This window comes from Bos indicus, chromosome 14, assembly GCF_029378745.1.
Source record: "Bos indicus isolate NIAB-ARS_2022 breed Sahiwal x Tharparkar chromosome 14, NIAB-ARS_B.indTharparkar_mat_pri_1.0, whole genome shotgun sequence".
NCBI lineage: Eukaryota > Metazoa > Chordata > Mammalia > Artiodactyla > Bovidae > Bos > Bos indicus.
In genome coordinates this window covers 19,564,189-19,584,284 of record NC_091773.1, presented here as the reverse complement: position 1 = coordinate 19,584,284, position 20,096 = coordinate 19,564,189, and the positions used below count along the sequence as shown (strand labels likewise).

At 43.9% G+C, this 20,096-nt stretch overlaps 1 protein-coding gene across 11 annotated transcripts in view; it reads left to right on the top strand.

Moving 5' to 3' along the window:
* SPIDR (scaffold protein involved in DNA repair) overlaps positions 1-20,096 on the top strand; it is a 277,621-nt gene that overhangs the window by 167,371 nt on the left and 90,154 nt on the right. For 9 of the 11 annotated variants that reach the window (XM_070802507.1, XM_019973800.2, XM_070802509.1 and 6 more), the window contains 2 exons: positions 14,234-14,429; positions 15,810-16,039. The exons of 1 other annotated variant lie outside the window; for it this stretch is intronic. In XM_070802507.1, the coding sequence (XP_070658608.1) occupies positions 14,234-14,429; positions 15,810-16,039 (426 nt within the window). Of the gene's footprint in view, positions 1-8,723; positions 8,838-14,233; positions 14,430-15,809; positions 16,040-20,096 lie in introns of all 11 variants that reach the window. One more of the 11 variants, XM_070802512.1, reaches the window with a different exon arrangement.

The following is a 20,096-nucleotide window of genomic DNA, read 5'->3' as shown; positions in this document are numbered from 1 at the left end:
AAAGGGGAAGAGATGGAGATGTGCAGGAGCAGAGTGTTTATATGATATTGAAACTACTTTGAGATTATTCAAACCAGGCTGTTACATCTTTGAGGATGCTAATTATAATTTCCAAAGTAACTACTAAGAAAATTTAAAAATACAGAATAGGAAAGAAGAGAATTTAAATGATACACTCCCCAAAAATCAGCTAAATATTTAAAGAGCAGTAATGAAGGAACTAAATAAAGAACAACAACCAAAAGACACATACCTAAAAAGAATAAAAACCACATACATAAAAAGAGTTAAAAAACACTAGGAAACCAATTTATAAATGCCAAAAGCAAATCTGCCTTTATCATTAATCACATTAAATGTAACTGATTGAAACTCAGCTATTAAAAGGTAGAGATTGGAGGACTGAGTTTCCCTCTCACAAAGGATCCATCTGTATACTGTCTACCAGAGATTGACCTTAGGTGTAAGAACGCAAAGAGATGGAAAGTAAAGGGATGGAGTAAGATATTCCATGCCGATAGTAATCAGATGATTGTGAGACAGTGTCCACTTTAACTCAGATTATAAGAGATAAGGAAAGGCATTTATGTTGATAAACGTTTCAGTACATCAAGAAGAGAGAACAATTATAAACATATGTGCACCTAAAAATGTTCATGGATTGGACAACTAATAATATTAAGATGTCAGTACCACCCAAAGCTATCCACAGAATCAATACAATCTTTATCAAAGGATTTGAATTTAGGGGGTAGTTTTTCTATTTTTGTTTGTTATACAGAAAACCTCATCTTAAAATTCATATGGGGCTTTCCTGGTGGCTCAGTGGTAAAGAATCCACCTACCAGTGCAAGATACTCATGTTCCGTCCCTGATGTGGGAAGATCCCACCTGCTGTAGAGCAACTAAACCCACACACCACAACTATTTAAATAAATAAAAGTTTTAAAAAATTCTTTTGGTATCTCAGGAGACCCTGAATAGCCAAAATAATCCTGAAAAAAAGACTAAAGCTAGAAGACTCACATTTCTTCATTTCAAAATTACTGCAAAGCTATAATAATCAGTAATATGATAGTGACATAAAGGTAGACATATAGACAGTGAGTTGAACAGAATACCCAAGATAAACCCTTACACATATGGTCAATGGAATGCTGACACAGGTGCCAAAGCCATTCATGTGGAAAGGATAGTCTTTTCAGCAAATGGTGGCTGGGAAAATCAGATATCCATATGCAAAAGAATGAGGTTAAAGTAGACAAGGAATATGAATAAACATTTCTTCAGAGAAGACACACAAATGCCAGTAAGAATAATGGTTGTCCAGACAGACTGCCTCTACTCAGATGTTGGCCTCCCACTTGCTAGCTATGTACTCTTATTGCACTTTTCTGTACTTCAGGGGGTCTCCTTTGAGGTTGAAGGCGTTCATGAGTGGAGGGTGTCTGGCACCTAAGAAGCATGAGGAAATGCTGGCTCTCTTGGTTGTCGTCATGTGCTTGGCCACATCCAGGCGCCGGTGCAGGCATCTGCACCCTGGTTCCTGCCCTGCTTTTCACTCATCTTCCAAGCAGACCACAGGCTTCACCTCTAAAATGCAGATGATTCTGTGTGCCCTACTTTCCTCTCAGGGCAGTTACAAGAATCAAGTGAGATAATTTAAGGGAAAATAATTTATAAAGTGTTCATTTAATTAGTGCATGAAACATAAACATAACAATAAACATTATTATAATTATTAAGCATTACTATAATTAACATAACAATGTATGTTATTTTTATGCTTTCCCTCTCCTAATAGACTAAGCTTCTTATTGTGTTAATCCTATTCTTCTTTGTATCATTTGGTTTACTGAGTAATATCTTGTGTATAATAAGTGCTCAGTAAATGTACTAGAGGAGAATTTAATTGGTATGGTATAAACTTTTTATTTTTAAAAATGTATTTATTTTTGGCTCTGCTGGGCCTTGGTTGCTCCATATGGTCTCTTCTCTAGATGCGACGAGTGAGGGCTGCTTTCTTCGTCGTGGTGCACATTCCCACTGCGGTGGCTTCTCTTGTTGCTGAGCGCCGTGGGTTCCTGGGTGTGCGGGCTTTAGTAGTCGCGGCACGCTGGCTTTAGAGCACAAGCTTGGTACTTGTGGCATGCAGGCTTAGTTGCCCCACAGCCTGTAGAATCTGTCTGGACAAGGAGTTGAACCCATGTCTCCTGTATTTGCAGGTGAATTCGTGGCTGAAATAGTATAAAATTTGTAATTATATGAAATACTTGAGTGTTGTTTTATTTTCTGAGAGGGTGCAGCGGGCTATTTTGAATTAATGTCAATGGCTTTTTTGGTCTGTTTTGACAAAAATGACAAAAAGATCATCTCTACCATTGTATGCTTCCCTGGTAGCTCAAATGGTAAAGAATCTGCCTGCAATGCAGGAGACCTGGGCTTGATCCCTGGGTCAGAAAGATCCCCTGGAGAAGGGCATGGCTACCTACTCCAGTATTCTTGCTTGGAGAATTTCATGGACAGAGGAATCTGGCAGGCCACAGTCCATGGGATTGCAAACAGTCTGACACACTGAATGATTAATACTTTCAGAGTGATAATTTACAACCATAAGTATAGATATCTCTAACTATACATTTTAAGGAACCAAGAATTCAGTTGATAGGTATTGTATTTAGTTCATAGATAGTAATAAACTCATAAAAGAAGATAGAAACACTTGTAGAATTGTTTCCTTTGAAGATTCACTTTGCAAATTATAACCGTTTTAAAGACAAAAATGAAATATGAAAAAGGCTTCCATTTGTGTAAGTCCGTTCCCTCTTGCAGCCTCACACACACGGACTCAGTGTCTCTCTGGGAACTGGGGCTCTGCCCTGCCTGTCCCCAGGAGCCCACTCAATGGAGTCCAGGAAGAGGAGAGCATTAAACAGTACCCAGTGGATGGAAGGAAACAATCCCATCATTGAGGAAAACAAATCCTTATGTGCTTGTCTTTGTATTAAGAAACAAGAATGATTTAAGTTTGTTAAGTAGAAAGTCATTTATATTAATTTTTCAAATAGTATGTTGAATACAGGTGAGCCTGATTCTATTTAAACGTATCTAAATTGCAGAGCGGAGCTTCTGCACGGTGAGCTTACACACTGCTTGTCTCGATCAGGGCACTGGGCAAGCTCGTACCTGAGGAGACTTGGGAATGTGGGTAGGCGTTTGTAGCTTAAAGGTATGTTTCAAGCTGTGTTACTAACCTTCCACGGTAAGGAGTTGAAAGGGTAATGGCATACTAACTGCTCCATGGTCATACAGTCACTTTCAGGTCAGGCAGGCTCAGGAGGCCTCAGTGATGTTGGGACCACCCTCAGATTCTGCTCTGCAGTTGTGTTTGTGGGGGTGTGGCACCCAAGACCAGGGCTAGGCAGCTCTCAGGGGGACACACTGTCAGGTGGACCCACGTGGCGGAAGGTTTCGGGAGAAACTAAGTACAGAAGCTTTCATCCCCTCCCCTGGATTAATGCGCAGGACTGCAGCCTCGGCTAGCTGTGGCGTCTCAAGGGAGGTTTTTCTTTTGTGCGGCACACTCTCACTGTTTAAAGGCCCAAACTTGTATTTTGTGTGTCTGGCTCTAGTTACTTTAGTGTTTCTCCTGGGTGGGTGAAGCGCACATAGAGATACTGGTTTTGATTCTGGCGTATGACACGCCCTGCTATGGTTTTGCTCTGCCCTGGTTGCTATGTTACATTCTGAGGTTTCTGCCATTCTTGTTTGCCCTAATTTCTTTTTCATGAAGATAAGTTGTGCCATTCAAGAGAAGTTGTGCTACTGCTTCTTCTAAGAGTGTTTTGTTGTCCCAGAACATTCTTATTCCTTTTATAATTTAAAGCGTGTCCTCTAATGAGTCTTGTACATTTATCTAGTTCAGCTGATGCTCCTTCAGTTTGAAGCTAGACTAGGTTTTGTTTGTGGTAATAATTAAACCCAGGCTTTGAGATTTTTGAGGACAGTCTTAATTAACTCTCTGAATTTAGTACTGTCAACTTCAGTTCTTTTGTGATCATTGTCTTCCAAAGTTTCTTTAAATGTCATTTATTGTGAATCCTTTTGGTCTAAATTTCATAAATTTTTGTACTGAAATTTCAGTTTGGGACATTTTTTGGATTTTAGAAAAATATTTTTCAATTCATTTGATTTGTTTTTCTCCCTTTTTTTTTCTTGACACACTATTCAAATACTGTAGTCTATTCCTCATTTTTTGTGTTACCTCAACTTTTATTTTTCTTGGTGAGATCAAAAGATCAAACCATTAAAAAATTTATTTTACATGTGAATACTGTCATCTTTTGTTGAGATCTATATTATATATTATGTGACCATTATTAGAATTCCTTTTACAGAACACTATTATGTTTCTGCCTTCGTTAGTTTTTGGTGATCTGAATCTATTTGCGGATTAAATTATTTGTATGAATAGTTATGGTAACATTTCTTGATAAAAGTGGATTTTTAAATCAACTTTGTATCTCTGTTGGAAAGAGAAACCTGGACAAGATAAGCTTAGCCATTCTGACTGCTGTGGTTCTTTGGTCTGTCCTGAGCCAGGTTTTCCTTCAGAGCTCTAGTGAAGGCGAGCATAAGGAAAAACTCAGTCACTCCTCTGACTCCTGGCTTGCCTTGTGTCTTGTCGCTTCATCTTTTTGTTTCTAAGTTTCATTTTTCTTTGAAAGTGGTCTCCACATTGAGGTTTGTGGTTATAGACATCTTAGAATTGAAGTTAGCTTTGTTACCTATGTATTTGGGAAGTAATATATTTCTGATTAAAAAATCATACACCAAAAGAGTTCTCACTTTTGATAGTTTTTAAAAAAGCATCTTTTTTGTTTGTTTGTCTGTTCAACATTAAGTTGCATTGAAATTGCAGCTTTAAATTGTTTGTAATTGGAAAGATGCTGTTTGGAAGTTTTCTAGAATGGGTGAATTTTTATAATCCACGGTTGTTGAAGAATAATAACCATCATTTATATAAAGCATTTTAATGTATCAAATACTTTGGTATCCATTGTTGTCTTAAAATCGTCAAGCTTAAATGTTGTTATCCACCAGAACAAGACAAAAAGGATTCTGTTTGTTTAGGCGATGCAGTCCAGATCATCTGGCTTGTAAGTGACCAAATGGGATTTGAACCCAAATCTCTAGACTTTCACGTTCTTGTTCTACTTGCTGTACCAAACTGCTGCTCTGAATAGACAATTTTTACCTAGAAAGAAGCATGGAGTGTTATGTTGCAAGTTTCTAAAAAAAAAAAAAAAAAATGCATTTCATTGGGATGGCCAAAAAGTTCATCCAGGTTTTTTTAAGATGTAGCAAAAAAACTCAAACAAAGTTTTCGGCCAAGCCAGTACTTGCAGCCTTGTCTTCCAACTCTGTGGATGAGATGTGAGGGAGGCGCTGTTCACTCCGTCACATGAAGAAAACGCTTCATCACGTTGTGATTTTTATCTTGGAGCCATTGAGCTGTGGGCCAGAGACAAGAGGTATAATTTCTTTCTCTTTTTTTCTGCTGCATGGAGCGAGATCTTTATTGTTAATTCAAAGGTGAGAAGGCCAAGCCCTGCCAATCAGTGAGTTAAAGTCTTAGATATGTACAGGTCACCAGATGTGATGGGAGAGCAAAAGAGGAAGTGCTGCCTTTGTACAAGTCCTGGCAAAGCCAGAAGACTCCGCCAAGAAGCTTCCTGCCCTTTGTGCAGGAAGTCCTGACGGTGGAGCAGGTGTTCTGTAGCTAACAAGAGTAAACTTGAAAGGGCTGCCAGTCTCTTGAGTGAAGTTAGGAAGGTGTGATGGTTGTGTGGGTTTTTCTAGAGCAGTAATCCTCCGAGTATGGTGAGGGGACCAGCAGCGTCACCGTGGAGCCTGTAACCAACACAGATTAGGCGGCCCCTCCCCAGACTCCTGAATCAGAGGCTCAGGGTGTGGGGCCTAGCAGTGGGTGTTGTAACAAGCCTGTAGTTCTGATTCATGCTCAAGTTAAAACTTTCTGTTCTGGAGTCACATTAGGAGATAAAGTCTGTAAGTAAAGGTTTCAGATAGGCTCCGAGAGAGCGGTGTGGCAACGTGGGAATACTTGTAGGTTTGTGTTCAGGAAATGCTTATGACCTTACAGATAGAGGCCGGCCACAACTGATCCTGAGGCATCAGGTTTCTGTCTTCACTGTCCTTGTTAATGCATATATTTAGGTCTTGTCATAAAGATCGCTGTTTCTGATTTTCAAGAAACAGAACTGAATAGAGCAGGGAGAGTCCTTTACCCAGAGACCACAGCTGCAGGAAGTCCAGCCACAGCACTGTGCTGTGTAAGCTGGTGGAATATGCTTTAATGAAGCAGAGTGGCTGAAAGATGGTAGTCCACTTTCTGAGTATCTTTAAAGGTGGTACTGTCGTGCTGCAAATCTGAACTTAGAGATGGGTAGACAGACAATAGAACTGAGGTGCTGAGGAAGAGATGGGAAAGGAGCATGTGAACTCTTACCAGTTGGTCAGTTTGGACTCATTTGAGAGTTACTCACAGGAAGTGGTTGTTGTTTAGTTTATTCAAGTAATGAGGCAGTTTATTGTTAAGTAAAAGGTTGATTCAAGTGCTTATTTGTGTCTGTTAAAGAATACATTTTTACTGTAGGAAAAAAAGACAATAATATAAAGAAGAGCATTCAAACTTACTGGTATATAATCCTTTTATTTAAGGATAAGTTGCTTAGTTTTCTGGTGCAATTCATCTCAAAACTTCCTCCTTGTAAGAATGTTATATAAATAATATGTAGTCTTACTATCTGGGAATCTCATAGTTCATACGAGCCTGAATCTGTTTCTCTAATTCAACAATATAACAGTTGTCACCCACAGTGGTGTTACCCACAGGGGGCTACTCCTTGTTGCTGTGCCCTGGCTTCTCATTGCGGTCGCTGGTCTTGTTACGGAGCACAGGCTCTAGGGCTGCAGGGCTTGCAGCAGGGGGGATCAGCAGTTGCGGCTCCCGGGCTCTGGGGCACGGGCTCCTAGTTGTGGTGCACCGGCTTAGTTGCTCTGTGGCATGTGGGATCTTCCTGGACCAGGAATCGACCTGTGTCTCCTGCATTGATTGGCAGATGGATTCTTTACCACTGAGCCCCCAGGGAAGACCCCTACTTTTCTTTAATTAGGATTCTTTATGCTATCATTTGTATAGCTGTTTCATTACTTTTCTACTTTTTATTAGAAAGTTAGCTTCTTTGCTGTGTTTCACTATAATATATGAGTATGATTAATGTTTTTGTGTGTCTTATTCCTCCACATCTCTGATTATTTCATTGGTATAAATTCTTAACAATGACTTTGTTGAATAAAAATGAATAAACATTTTTAAGGCCTTTAATTACCCAGTTGTATATAGAAGTACATATATTAGCATGAACCCAGAGGAAACTAAATTTTTTTAAGGTTTCCTGTCTTACACTGGAAATACCGTTAACCTATAGAGAGTTTTAAAATAGCCAATGTATTACGTACTATTTTAATTAGTAGCCAGTGTGTATGCCAAGCCTGGTATGTACTCGTCTCTCTCTGGTTTGTATATTGGAATGTATGCACCTAGTCTCACAGTAACAACATTAAGTAGGCATGATCCCCATTTTAGTTATGAAAAAGTTAAAGTTGAGAAAAATCTAAGTAATTTGAAGAAGATAAAATTGGCAGCATGTAGCATAGCTAGAATTTAAACCGAGGTCAGTCTGACATCAGACCATGCTTTTTCCTGCTTTCCTTCTTTCTTTCTGCATTTTCTATTATATTTTAACAGAATTTTTGTTACTGAATAAGTGTGGGATTTGTGCCTTGAAAATAAAGTTTACACCTACTGCCAGAAAAGTGGTGGTTCTTTCTGTAAACTGGAATTTCCAGTGACCTGTGCCTGAAAAAGGATATGGTCAGAAACTTATGTTAGTGTGGAGAATTAGGCTTCTGGTTTACAGAGGAAGAAACTTATGTTGGTGTGGAGAATTAGGCTTCTGGTTTATAGAGGAAGTCTGTCTTACATTTTATATTCTTCCATGAATTCATCTTTAATGTCTTTTGCTGTCCACTTTAGAATGGGAATAAACTGTCAGTGATGTCTTTATTTGGATAAAAAAGGAATTAATGTCTACTCTGGGAATTTAAAATAACACACAGTTATAACTGTGTTCTGCATCAGTGTTTTTATCAGTTTTTTAGGTAATGTGGGTGTTATTTGGATAGGAAGGTAAAAGAAACATATTTGAACCAGGTGATAAATCTTGTCAAATAAGAAGTTGAAAATAAAGGGAGTATGAACTGTAAACTTACTGTTTCTTAAATTGGTTTGATTCTTCAGTTTAGAGATTTCCTAGGATTAAGGTTTTAAATTTTTTAGAATAAATCTGATTTTTGGTGAGAGGAGGAGTGCCCATTCACTCTTTGAATAATTGAAAATGTGGGCAGGATATTTTGCTGTTTTTAAAAATTCATGAAAACACTGCTAACACTGTCTTGTTGCCAACTTGGGTTTCACGCAGGGATTCATATGCTGGTGTCTGGGGGAGGGGCCAGATGGGCCTGAGCTTGTGCAGTGGCTCAGAAGTCAAGAGGTACAATAGCCTTTTTAAATCCAGCAAGTTGATCAATGAAAAAGGGCTTACCAAGTGAATGGAATGTGGTTTATTTTCTCTCTGGAGAATGAAGTTCTCCGATAGCTGCGTGGAACTCTGTGCGGTGATCTGTGCTGCCCAGTATGGTACTGACCACATCGCAGACTGGACACGTGGCTCCTGCACCTTGGGATCTGTATTGTAGGTTTTGTTTTCTTTCATTTTATTTAAAATCTATTTGCCACTATGGCTGCCTTCCAGGCACGGGTGTAGAAAGTGGCTCTGAGGCTCTGTTGTCACCAGAGACCTTTGTGCATCTGCTTTTACGTCCCTGCGTGGCTGCTTGTCAGATGGGCCCCCCACTGTCTCACACTGTCCTGGTGGCTCCGCTGACCTGTGCACTGGCCCCTGCCTGGCAGCCGTGCCACTTCCTGTCCAGGCACTGCCCTTCCGGGAGTGGTGCGGGACCTTTCTGGCCACATTCAGTGGTGGGTCCCGTCCTCCCACCAGGAAAGAGAACAGACTGGCTTTAAAGCCGTTGGCTTGTGTTTCAGCCCTGTCGTGGACCCTTGCTGTGGACACAGTTGTTATCGTTCCTCCTCTGAAAATGCAGACAGGCCTCCTCATTGTGAAGAGGACTGAATGAGAGTGTGGCCAGTGCAGTAGCACCCAGAGCAGAATCCAGCCAGAGAGGAGGAGCGACACAGGCGTCTTCGTGCACATGAGCACATGGAGGCAGCGGGGAGTCGTATTTTCTGCTCATGGCGTAGACTTCTCACTGACCTTCAGGAGGAGAAAGAAGATGGGCCACAGGCAAATAACACTGTTACCCTAGTTTTTGCTAAACAAGAGACAGTGACTACTGTGAAGTGACTGAAGGTGTAATTCTTGGAGGAGCAGCAGTACTGGCAGCCTCCATCTATTTGTGCAAAGCTGCTCCCAGAACCCCACACCATGCTGTTACTTCATCCTCGAAGAAATCTCTGCGGTCCTTATAGCTACTGTTCATGCTCCTGTGTTATACAAACTGAGTCATCAGTTACATTTGCCCACATTCACACAGCTCAGTTCAGTTCAGTTCAGTCGCTCAGTCGTGTCCGACTCTTTGCAACCCCATGAATCGCAGCACACCAGGCCTCCCTGTCTATCACCAACTCCTGGAATTCACTCAGACTCACGTCCATCGAGTCAGTGATGCCATCCAGCCATCTCATCCTATGTCATCCCCTTCTCCTCCTGCCCCCAATCCCTCCCAGCATCACAGTCTTTTCCAGTGAGTCAGCTCTTCGCATGAGGTGGCCAAAGTACTGGAGTTTCAGCTTTAGCATCATTCCTTCCAAAGAAATCCCAGGGCTGATCTCCTTCAGAATGGACTGGTTGGATCTCCTTGCAGTCCAAGGGACTCTCAAGAGTCTTCTCCAGCACCACAGTACAAAAGCATCAATTCTTTGGTGCTCAGCTTTCTTCACAGTCCAACTCTCACATCCATACATGACCACTGGAAAAACCATAGCCTTGACTAGACAGACCTTTGTTGGCAAAGTAATGTCTCTGCTTTTGAATATGCTATCTAGGTTGGTCATAACTTTCCAAGGAGTAAGCGTCTTTTAATTTCATGGCTGCAGTCACCATCTGCAGTGATTTTGGAGCCCCCCAAAATAAAGTCTGACACTGTTTCCACTGTTTCCCCATGTAATTGCCATGAAGTGATGGGACCAGATGCCATGATCTTAGTTTTCTGAATGTTGAGCTTTAAGCCAACTTTTTCACTCTCCTCTTTCACCTTCATCAAGAGGCTTTTGAGTTCCTCTTCACTTTCTGCCATAAGGGTAGTGTCATCTGCGTATCTGAGGATATTGATATTTCTCCCGGCAATCTTGATTCCAGCTTGTGCTTCTTCCAGCCCAGCGTTTCTCATGATGTACTCTGCATAGACGTTAAATAAGCAGGGTGACAATATACAGCCTTGACGTACTCCTTTTCCTCTTTGGAACCAGTTTGTTGTTCCATGTCCAGTTCTAACTGTTGTTTCCTGATCTGCATATAAATTTCTCAAGAGGCAGGTCAGGTGGTCTGGTATTCCCATCTGTTTCAGAATTTTCCACAGTTTATTGTGATCCACACAGTCAAAGGCTTTGGCATAGTCAATAAAGCAGAAATAGATGTTTTTCTGGAACTCTCTTGCTTTTTCCATGATCCAGTGCATGTTGGCAATTTGATCTCTGGTTCCTCTGCCTTTTCTAAAACCAGCTTGAACAACTGCAAGTTCATGGTTCATGCATTGCTGAAGCCTGGCTTGGAGAATTTTGAGCATTACTTTACTAGCGTGTGAGATGAGTGCAATTGTGCGGTAGTTTGAGCGTTCTTTGGCATTGCCTTTCTTTGGGATTGGAATGAAAACTGACTTTTTCAGTAGCAAAGCCAGGATTTAAACCCAGGCTTCTTAGAATCCAAACCATGTCTTTCCCCCCGCCTCCCAAGCCATCGTGTGCTGTGCTCTGGAGCTCTGTGCCTGCACACGTCCCCTCCAACCTTCTATTCTTCCACGGCCTGATATGAAATGTGTGCCACGGCCAGATTCCTCCTCTAAAGAACATGGACACAGCTGTGTAAGTTCTGGTTTATCTGTTCAGAAGGCACGCTCATTTCTTTATAAACACATCTGATGAATAGGAATAAAGTGGTTTTGGTTGCATTAATTTAGGAAGCATTTATTGAGTCCCTTACACATGTCAGGTACTGTCTGGCACTCAGAAACAAAGATAAAGGAGAGGCAGATGATCTATTCTAGGATTTGAGGGGTTTAGTTGTAGAGGCCAGCATAAACATTTTGAAAAGCACTAGTGAGTACAGAGAGAAGAGGTGCTTTTGCCACAGACGCCAGAAAAAGGGGTAACATCCATTTGAAAAACATTTTTATCTGTATGAAATAATGATGGGTGAACCAATCAGACAAGACCTCTCACAGGGATAGCAATCTGTAGATGATTAATTACTTGGAGAGCTCCATGCTTGTCTGCCCTCAGAAGCCTGGGTTCCGGCAGCACCAGCGTTGATCTGCTTCTCTCGGGTGTTCCCTTGGTGTCTGTCCCCTTGTGGGCTGTCTTCCCCTCAGCCTGCCCCCCATGGTGGTGGGGGACGTGTACACCAGCCAGCTCTGTACTGTGGCTTCCAGTGGAGACAGAATTGTAAACAGAATTTATTACTGGTCCCAGGTATGTCATAAGTGGAAAGTAGATTAAGACTGCTGCTGCTGCTGCTAAGTCGCTTCAGTCGTATCCGACTCTGTGCGACCCCATAGACGGCAGCCCACCAGGCTCCCCGTCCCTGGGATTCTCCAGGCAAGGACACTGGAGTGGGTTGCCATTTCCTTCTCCAATGCATGAAAGTGAAAAGTGAAAGTGAAGTCGCTCAGTCGTGTCTGACTCCTAGCGACCCCATGGACTGCAGCCCACCAGGCCCCTCCATCCACGGGAATTTCATGGCAAGAGTCCTGGAGTGGGGTGCCATTGCCTTTTGTTTTTCTGACGACTACAGTTCTCAGTCTGACTCTTTAGCTAACTAGCCATTAAAATAAGAGAGAAGGAAAAAAGTAAGGGAATTCCTTCTGTTTGTCTTGTTTTCTTTAGGTCACAGCATTAATCCCAACAGTTGTCTTTGCCACCCACCAGATTAGGACACCTTCTTCCTAGACAGTAAATAAACACATTGATCTTATTTGTGATGTGAAAGAAATACTGTTTGTTCTGAGCTGCTAATAGGATATTTCACACTTTGGCAGGGTTGACAAGCACTGGAAAATGAAAAGAGATTTCACTTGGTTTTCCTTCTGTGCCCTTGGTGACATTAAAAAACAGTCTATTTTTCCCTGTTTACCTGAATTCTGTTCATAACAGACTCAGTAAAGAACAATGGAAATGGTTCTTCGTGAAAGCAGACATTCTGACAAATTACTGTTTCTATTTGAATATACAGGGTTCTCTTTCTTTTCTAAATGAGCTTCAGTAGAAACCCTGGTGCTTGGCTCCACACCCTAGGATTCTGTGTGTGTCCCCGTGTGTGACTACCTGCATGGCAGCCTGTGCCGCTGCCGCCGCTGCCTCGTCAGGGAGGTCCTGAGCGAGGACTGGAAAGTAAACACATCGCATTCCTCATATTCCTTAGCAGAAGAATCCGTGCAGGCCCAGCCTCATGTTGATGTTCATTGCTGTTGTTGGTTGTCATGTGATTTATCAAGTGAGCTTTTACAAACCTTGTTGTTCAGTCACTCAGACGTGGCTGACTCTTTGCGACCCCATGGACTGCAGCACGCCAGGCTTCCCTGTCCTTCACCATCTCCTGGAGCTTGCTCAAACCCATGTCTGTTGACTCAGCGATGCCATCCAACCATCTCATCCCCGTTGCCCCTGTTCGCCTCCTGGCGTCAGTCTTTGTGTAACAAGTGATTTTAGATGGTAACTGTGCACGTTAGGTATTATGAGATCCTGGATCTTATTTAAACCAGTTTTAGCTGGCTTTGTCTGACAGTGCTCTGGGAAGAGAAATGGGGGGATGGGGGGGTTCTCTCTACCAGGCAGAGGGAGACGTCAGGATACCCCTCGTCCCTGCCCCCCGCATGGCCCCCGCTGACCGCAGTGGACGGTGGTGGGAGACTGGGTTGTGGGGAAAGCCCTGACACTGCTGGGCCTCCTCTGACACTGCGTGGGCTGGAGGTGGGGCTTGGTTCTGGGCGTCGGGCATCACCCTGTGATGGCGGGGTGGGCGGTCCCACTGGGCTGCAGAGACTCCCCACGACAGCCTGTCAAGGGCCACGTGTGGGCTCCTCTCGCCCTTGGCTGGTGTGTGTGGCCATGGGTCACGGTTTTTCTGTGAAGTTTGCCTAAAAGGAAACAGCAAAACCCTTTCTGGCTCACTGGGCTGCCCCTTCCTTGTCCTTCAGTCGGAGAAAGTGCGCTTTTGAGGGTGTTGTCTGCTCCTCTCTCCTTTCAGCATCTTCTCATTTTGTTTCTGTGCAACATCAGGCAGTCCCTGTGTCTAGGGGGAGAAACAGGGAAAGTGTATCTCCTCCATCTCCCTGGGAGTGGAGGTTCTAAATCTCCCTGAATGTTAAGCAGCTCCCCCTGTGTGAGGAATGAGCCTGAGAGTCTGAGAGGCACCGGGAGAACCTTGTCCTGTTTCTGCTCAAATGTGAGCCACCGCAGTGACTGTAACTGTGTCCGTTTGGTAGCGAAGGTGGAGTTCCTTTGGTGTCTGACGCCTCTTCTCTGAAAGAGGCGAGCTGTCTTCTTGTAACGTTCCCTTCAGGTCTGTGCTCCTCCCCTCTGGTGGTGCCTGCCCCTGAGGGGTCCTGAGGCCACCCTGCAGCAGCTCCCACTGGCAGGGGTGTGGTCGCCTCCTCCACCTGACTCCAGAGGCAGGATCTGCTCCGAGCAGCAGAGCAGATGCACTGACGCTGCGTGAGGCCAGGGCGCTCTCCCTGGGGCTGGTTTGTGGTGTCTGTAGCCAGCACGCCATTGCCCTTCGTACTCAAGATTTAGCAAGAGAGAGGAATCCAGCATTGCAAATAAATTTTTATTTGCGTTTCTTTCCCTTTCCAGGCAAAAGCTTATTATCCCAGGTGGAAGTTGCCCTGTTATTCTGAATACTTACTTTTGTCAGAAAGTTGTTGCCAAAGAAGATTCAGAAGCATCACGTGATGGGCACGAGTGTTACACGCCCTGTCCGAGGAGGAGCAGCACTCTGGCTCAGATGTTCCAGTTTAAGAGCCTAACCGATAGCTCACCCGAAAGCAAGGTATACTCCTCAACTTAGAAATTTTCACTTTGTAATAATACTGCATTTAAAGGCCAGGTATTTATAGAAGTGTTTTCCTTTGGTCTTCTTTAAGTATTCAACACACATATATGTCATATATACTCTAATTTATTAAAATTTGAGTTTTTTTTCTGTTCTCATAACTGCCTAAGAGCTTACTTAAGCCTCTTTAATTTATTTTAAAAAATCATCTTTTTCTTTTTCATGATGTTTGTTGCCCTGGGGATAAAGAGAGTTGCGTAAACTTGAGGTTACACACTGGAGATTGCTTTTTGGAATGTTAATGACCCTGAGCCATGACTATCCATGATGATGAACTGGGGGAGCGCTAAGCCACACTTGTGGTAGGCAAGAGGACACTCCTGGGGTGCTGTGGGCTCCAAGTGTCTGACTCCAGCGCAGCTACCTCAGGGTCACCTGGCTCCCCGCGTCAGCACTGAGGGGTATGTTGAGGGTGACCACATGAGGGGAAACCAGAAAGCAAAGCAAATGGACTTTCATCCTGCTTTGTATGTGTGGAATCAAGCAGGGCCTCTCTTTGACTATCAGAACATGTGTCTGGAAGGAATTACATGAAATCTCCCTTTAATCAATTTAACAGATGTACAGTATATGGCCCAAACTACATTACTGCTTTAACATACAGTTTCAAACAAGTATGTGATGTTAAATTCATGAAATGTGTCTACGTTGCCATCTATGCCAGGGTAGCTGCCAGAGAGCTTAGTGTCGAGAGTGCGGGCTGTGGACCTCAGTGCCGAGTTCGGGTCCTGCCTCAGCCACTTCCTGCTGGCAGTCTTGGGCAGGATTCTCGGCTCCTGTCTCAGCACGCCTGTCTGTATAACAGTGGTGACGGTGCAGCCTGCCTCCTTGGGTTGTGAGGGTCACATGTTTGTTACGCAAGCACAGGATGTAGAGAACAGTGCTGGGATGCAGGGGCACAGAGTCTTCTGGAGGCACCGTCCTCTTGTGAAGGTGTTTACCGGGATTGCTGAGGCGGCTCCTGTGGTTCACTGGAGTGTGCAGAGTGCTGGCACTTCACAGTAACCCTGGTCCTTCTTTCGTTTTGTTTTGTAGTTTGTGCTTTGAGATTGTTACCTCATAGAAGAAAACTTTTAAAATTACCATGAGATATTTTAATAGGAGTCCTTTCTGCATGTTCTCAAACCCCCGAGGTGGTCTGTGTGCCTCGCTCACCATGGCTGCACAGGTGGCCCGCAGGTGGGAGCCCTGAGCTGTGGCTGTGCATTTGTCCTTGTCATTCCTTGAGTGTCCTACAGTCACGCGGGCTGCCACATTTGGTATGGTGCATGCCCTCGTGAGTCAGGCTGCAAGTGTTCCTTTTGCATGTCTCATCAGGTTCTGTGTGATAGTCACACTGCGGTGGGCACAGACCAGACCCTCCATCCTGAACAAGTGGAGCCATGCGTCCCCAGCCAAGCTCCCCTGAGGGACTCTCTGCTGGATGCAGTCGAGAGCCACGGAGCTGCCGCCTGGACGGGAGTGGGCGTGCGAGTGGTGGTGCAGAGAGTGTACTCCCTGCCCTGCAGAGGCCAGCAGGCAGACAGCGCAGACCCAACCAGGGCACGGTGAGTGACGGACATGGGTGCCGGGCCCACACTCATCTGCACAGAGGGGAAGCTCTTCTCAGAGTGGTTTCATCACCACGCACAGGGGTGGTTTTTCTTTGGTTGGTTTTCTCTTACATCAAAATTTGAAACACCTGGTATGACAGAGGATTTTGTCCACGTATAATTATCTAAATGTGCTCAGTTGCTCAGTTGTGGCCAACTCTTTGTGACCCTGTGGACTGTAGCCTGCCAGGCTTCTCTGTCCATGGAATTTTCCAGGCAAGAATACCGGAGTGGGTTGCCATTTCCTTCTCCATTTTATCTAAATAGACCTAGTAGAAAAGTTAGTCACATTTACTTTTACCTTTGATTGTTTATGTTACTGAACGTCATACAAACATGATTGGTATTGTTCTGAAAGAGCCAAGGCAAGGTTAAGAAGACCATGACAATGGCTGTCAAGTTTTATGTCTTAGAAACCAGGATAAAGAAATGGCAGCTGGTGGGTCTGTGGCTCTCAGATGGGCCTTTTGAGTTCACTTCGGTGTTACCTCAGGATCTGTGAGTGATGCGGATGTTGCTCACTGCCCTCGCCCGTGCAGCAGCCACTGACCACGCAGGCACTACGGCTGCTGGGGCGAGCAAACTACATTTATAATTTCACTGAAGTTTAATTAAGTCATTTTAGGTAGCCCCCTGTGGGTAGTGGCTGCCTTGGTGCCCTGCCTAACTCAGCAGCTGTGGGAGCAAGGGCAGACCTGTGATTCACGGTGCTTCGCTCCAACAGATAGTGGGAGCGGCAGCTTTCTACTCGCATTTCCACTCTTCCTGGTTGTGTGTTTGCAGACAGCTGTAGACACATGGTTGAGTAAGAGTTTCTTTGTCCTTGTCAGACCCTTCTGAGGTCATCTTTCTATGTTAAATTGCTCTCAAAGCAGTAACAGATTTATAGAAGAATAGAAATTAAAAGTGTAGATGCCAGTTTATCTGACAATCAGTCATTTTGTGCCTCTACTGTTAGAGAAGCACATACTGAAGCAATAATAAGTCACAGGCATCCTGTCCTTACGGTGCCTTCTGATGTTCTGAAGGAGCGGCAGCAAGCACGACTCTGTTACCTGTCAGTCGCCTTCCGGTGGACTGCAGCTTACTTTGAAGGACCATGAATTTCACAAAGTCCTTTCAGGTGCAGAGTTACAGAATATTTCTTGTGGAATTATAGAAAAGTTTATTTTTATTCTGTTTGGAAAATGTATGTGTGAAACCAATATATCCGTCTTTAGGTCTTTAGCACACTTGTAGCTGTTGACCGGTTTTGTTCTAGACTTAAAATTGTGTCCTTTTAAACAGACTTACCTGAGACAGTTACAGATCAGACAAAGGTTTTGTCTTGCTTGGCTGCTTCTGCGGTCTGTGACCATGCTGGGCTCTGAGGAGAAGATCCTAAAGCCCGCAGAGCACTGCTCCCACCTGGCACATACCAACTGAGGCTGTGCTCACAGTGGATTGAAGGCAGGGCAGGTGTAAAGCTCAGAAATAAGAAAGCAACACTGAGTTAATCAGATGTAATGAATATGCATCAGTGAGCATGGGGATTTCTTGTAGCACATGTGAGATTATAAACAGAGGCTGGAGGACGGTAACCCATTTCATAGATGAGAACACTGGGCCTCAGAGATTGACTTGCTGACAGTTATACGTGGATGAAAGAAAACCATCATGAGATATAGAATCCCCACATGACAGGGTTGTAGAGAATACTGAAGCTGAAAGAAAGGGAAGAATATTGACTTGGAAGCAGGCTCTGTTTGATGCTAGATGGCCAGGGGCCAGTCACCCTGGAAAGCCGGCATGGGACCTGAGTAGACTGTGTACCATGAGGAAGGGTGGTCCTTCTGGACAGAGGTCATAGCGTTTGGCCTGGGGTGGGAGACGAGCCTTCTGTAATGTATTTGGGGTACAGAAAGGTCTTACTGTATACTCCATTATTAGTTTTTTCTAGATTCATTTGCTGTAATAATGATCAGGTCTCCAGTTTACAAATCCAATTAATATAGAAGGAATAAGACCCTTAGCCCTCTACTGATTCTCTGCTGGTGTGTATAAGGTGTGTCCTTGAGAGTCACTCAGCAGCATGTGTCCTGGCGTGGACCTTCACACCTGCATGTGCCACACGATACGAGGGGAGACACCCTCAGAAGACGTAGGCGTGTTGCCCGGAATGCTCTTTTCTATCAGCGATTTCTGCCTGTAACTTCTTGCCTGCTGGTAATTTCGGGCAGCCGTGCAGTGCACAGAGTCAGTCTTGTCCAGAGGCCCGAGCACGGAGGACATAGCAGGGAGACTGAACAGTGAGGGCCACTCCCCTGAGTTAGCTCACCTGCTTTTTCCCAAGAACCTCTGCTCCAGCAGTGAACTGAAGTCTTCTCTGATCACCATTTGTTTCCGTAGAGCCAGAAATTGCCATGTCAGAGTAAATTGAGGCCTGTGCCTGGGCATAAACAGAAGCAAGTCTGTTTTCTGGGACTCTTGCTACAGTGATTCTCCCTTCCTGCCCAACCAGGTCAGATGCCCCCCGAGGAAACACTGTGATGACTCACGTCTAACTTGGCACCTGATCTCGTTTGTCTGTCTGCTCCCAGCACTCTACCCATGGCACTTTTATGAGATCAGTCACAGCTTAGCTTCTGATGGCATGTAGCCCAATTTTTGTCACCTTTGAAATTAAGAGAAATTTATTTGAGGCCTGCCAGTCCTGAAGAGGGTCAGATAGATTTGTCCTCTGAGCTGTGAAACATTAGCGAAAGTTTACGTTAGATTTCAGAAATGTCATATGTGAGTCTGCTGTCCATTGTTCTTCTGGATGACTTCTTTTAACTCACGCTATTAAAGAAAACATTTTTACTTGGTTTCTCAAGGTGTTATATATCAGAGTAAGCCACATGAACTTTAGTTTTATAAATCATTCAATCAAAAGTAACAGAAGCCAGACCCGAAGCACTCCCTAAACAGTAAGCAGGAAATCTGTTCAGCACCAGCACACACCTTTACCTGGACCCACTTCATGTTGGATAAGTGCTAGGTAAACGTATGACTAATCAGACCACAGGCTTTTTAGCCCAGGGGGAGCACTAGTTTCTTCTGGAGGGAACTGCAGCAGAGAGCGCAGAAGTGGGCTGCCTGCCACAACCCCCTCCTGGCAGAGTGGTGTCTAGACCACTCTACTCCCTGTCCGTGGTGATTGACTTTCTTCCTCCCTTTCTGAAACCATCACTTCCTTTTTCCTTGAGATGCTTAACTTAGGGACAGATAATTTTATCCCTCAGAGACACGTTGTTTCTAGCCTGTCACTGCAGAAACATTTATTGCTGGAGAGTTAGTCTTTCGTGAGGGCATTGAATTCATAGAACTTGTCCAGTGGTCTTGCATTTGGACGAAAGCCTGGAGGGAAAGACCCTTCATATTTAACTATTTCAGGGGATTAGATCTGATAAACATAGTGCACGAAGAACTATGGACTGAGGTTTGTTACACTGTACAGGAGGAAGGGATCAAGACCATCCCCAAGAAAAAGAAATGCAAAAAGGCAAAATGGTTGTTTGATGAGGCCTTACAAATAGCTGAGAAAAGAAGAGAAGCTAAAGGCAAAAGAGAAAAGGAAAGATATACCCATTTGAATGCAGAGTTCCAAAGAATAGCAAGAGATAAGAAAGCCTTCCTCACTGATCAGTGCAAAAAAATAGAGGAAAACAATAAAATGGGAAAGACTAGAGATCTCTTCAAGAAAATTGGAGATACCAAAGAAACATTTCATGCAAAGGTGGGCACCGTAAAGGACAGAAATGGTATGGACATAACAGAAGCAGGAGATACTAAGAAGGGGTGGCAGCAGTACACAGAAGACTGTACAAAAAGGATCTTCACGACCAGATAACCATGATGGTGTGATCACTCACCTAGAGCCAGACATCCTGGAATGTGAAGTCAAGGGGGCCTTAGGAAGCATCACTATGAACAAAGCTAGTGGAGGTGATGGAATCCCAGTTGTGTTCTTTCAAATCCTAAAAGATGATGC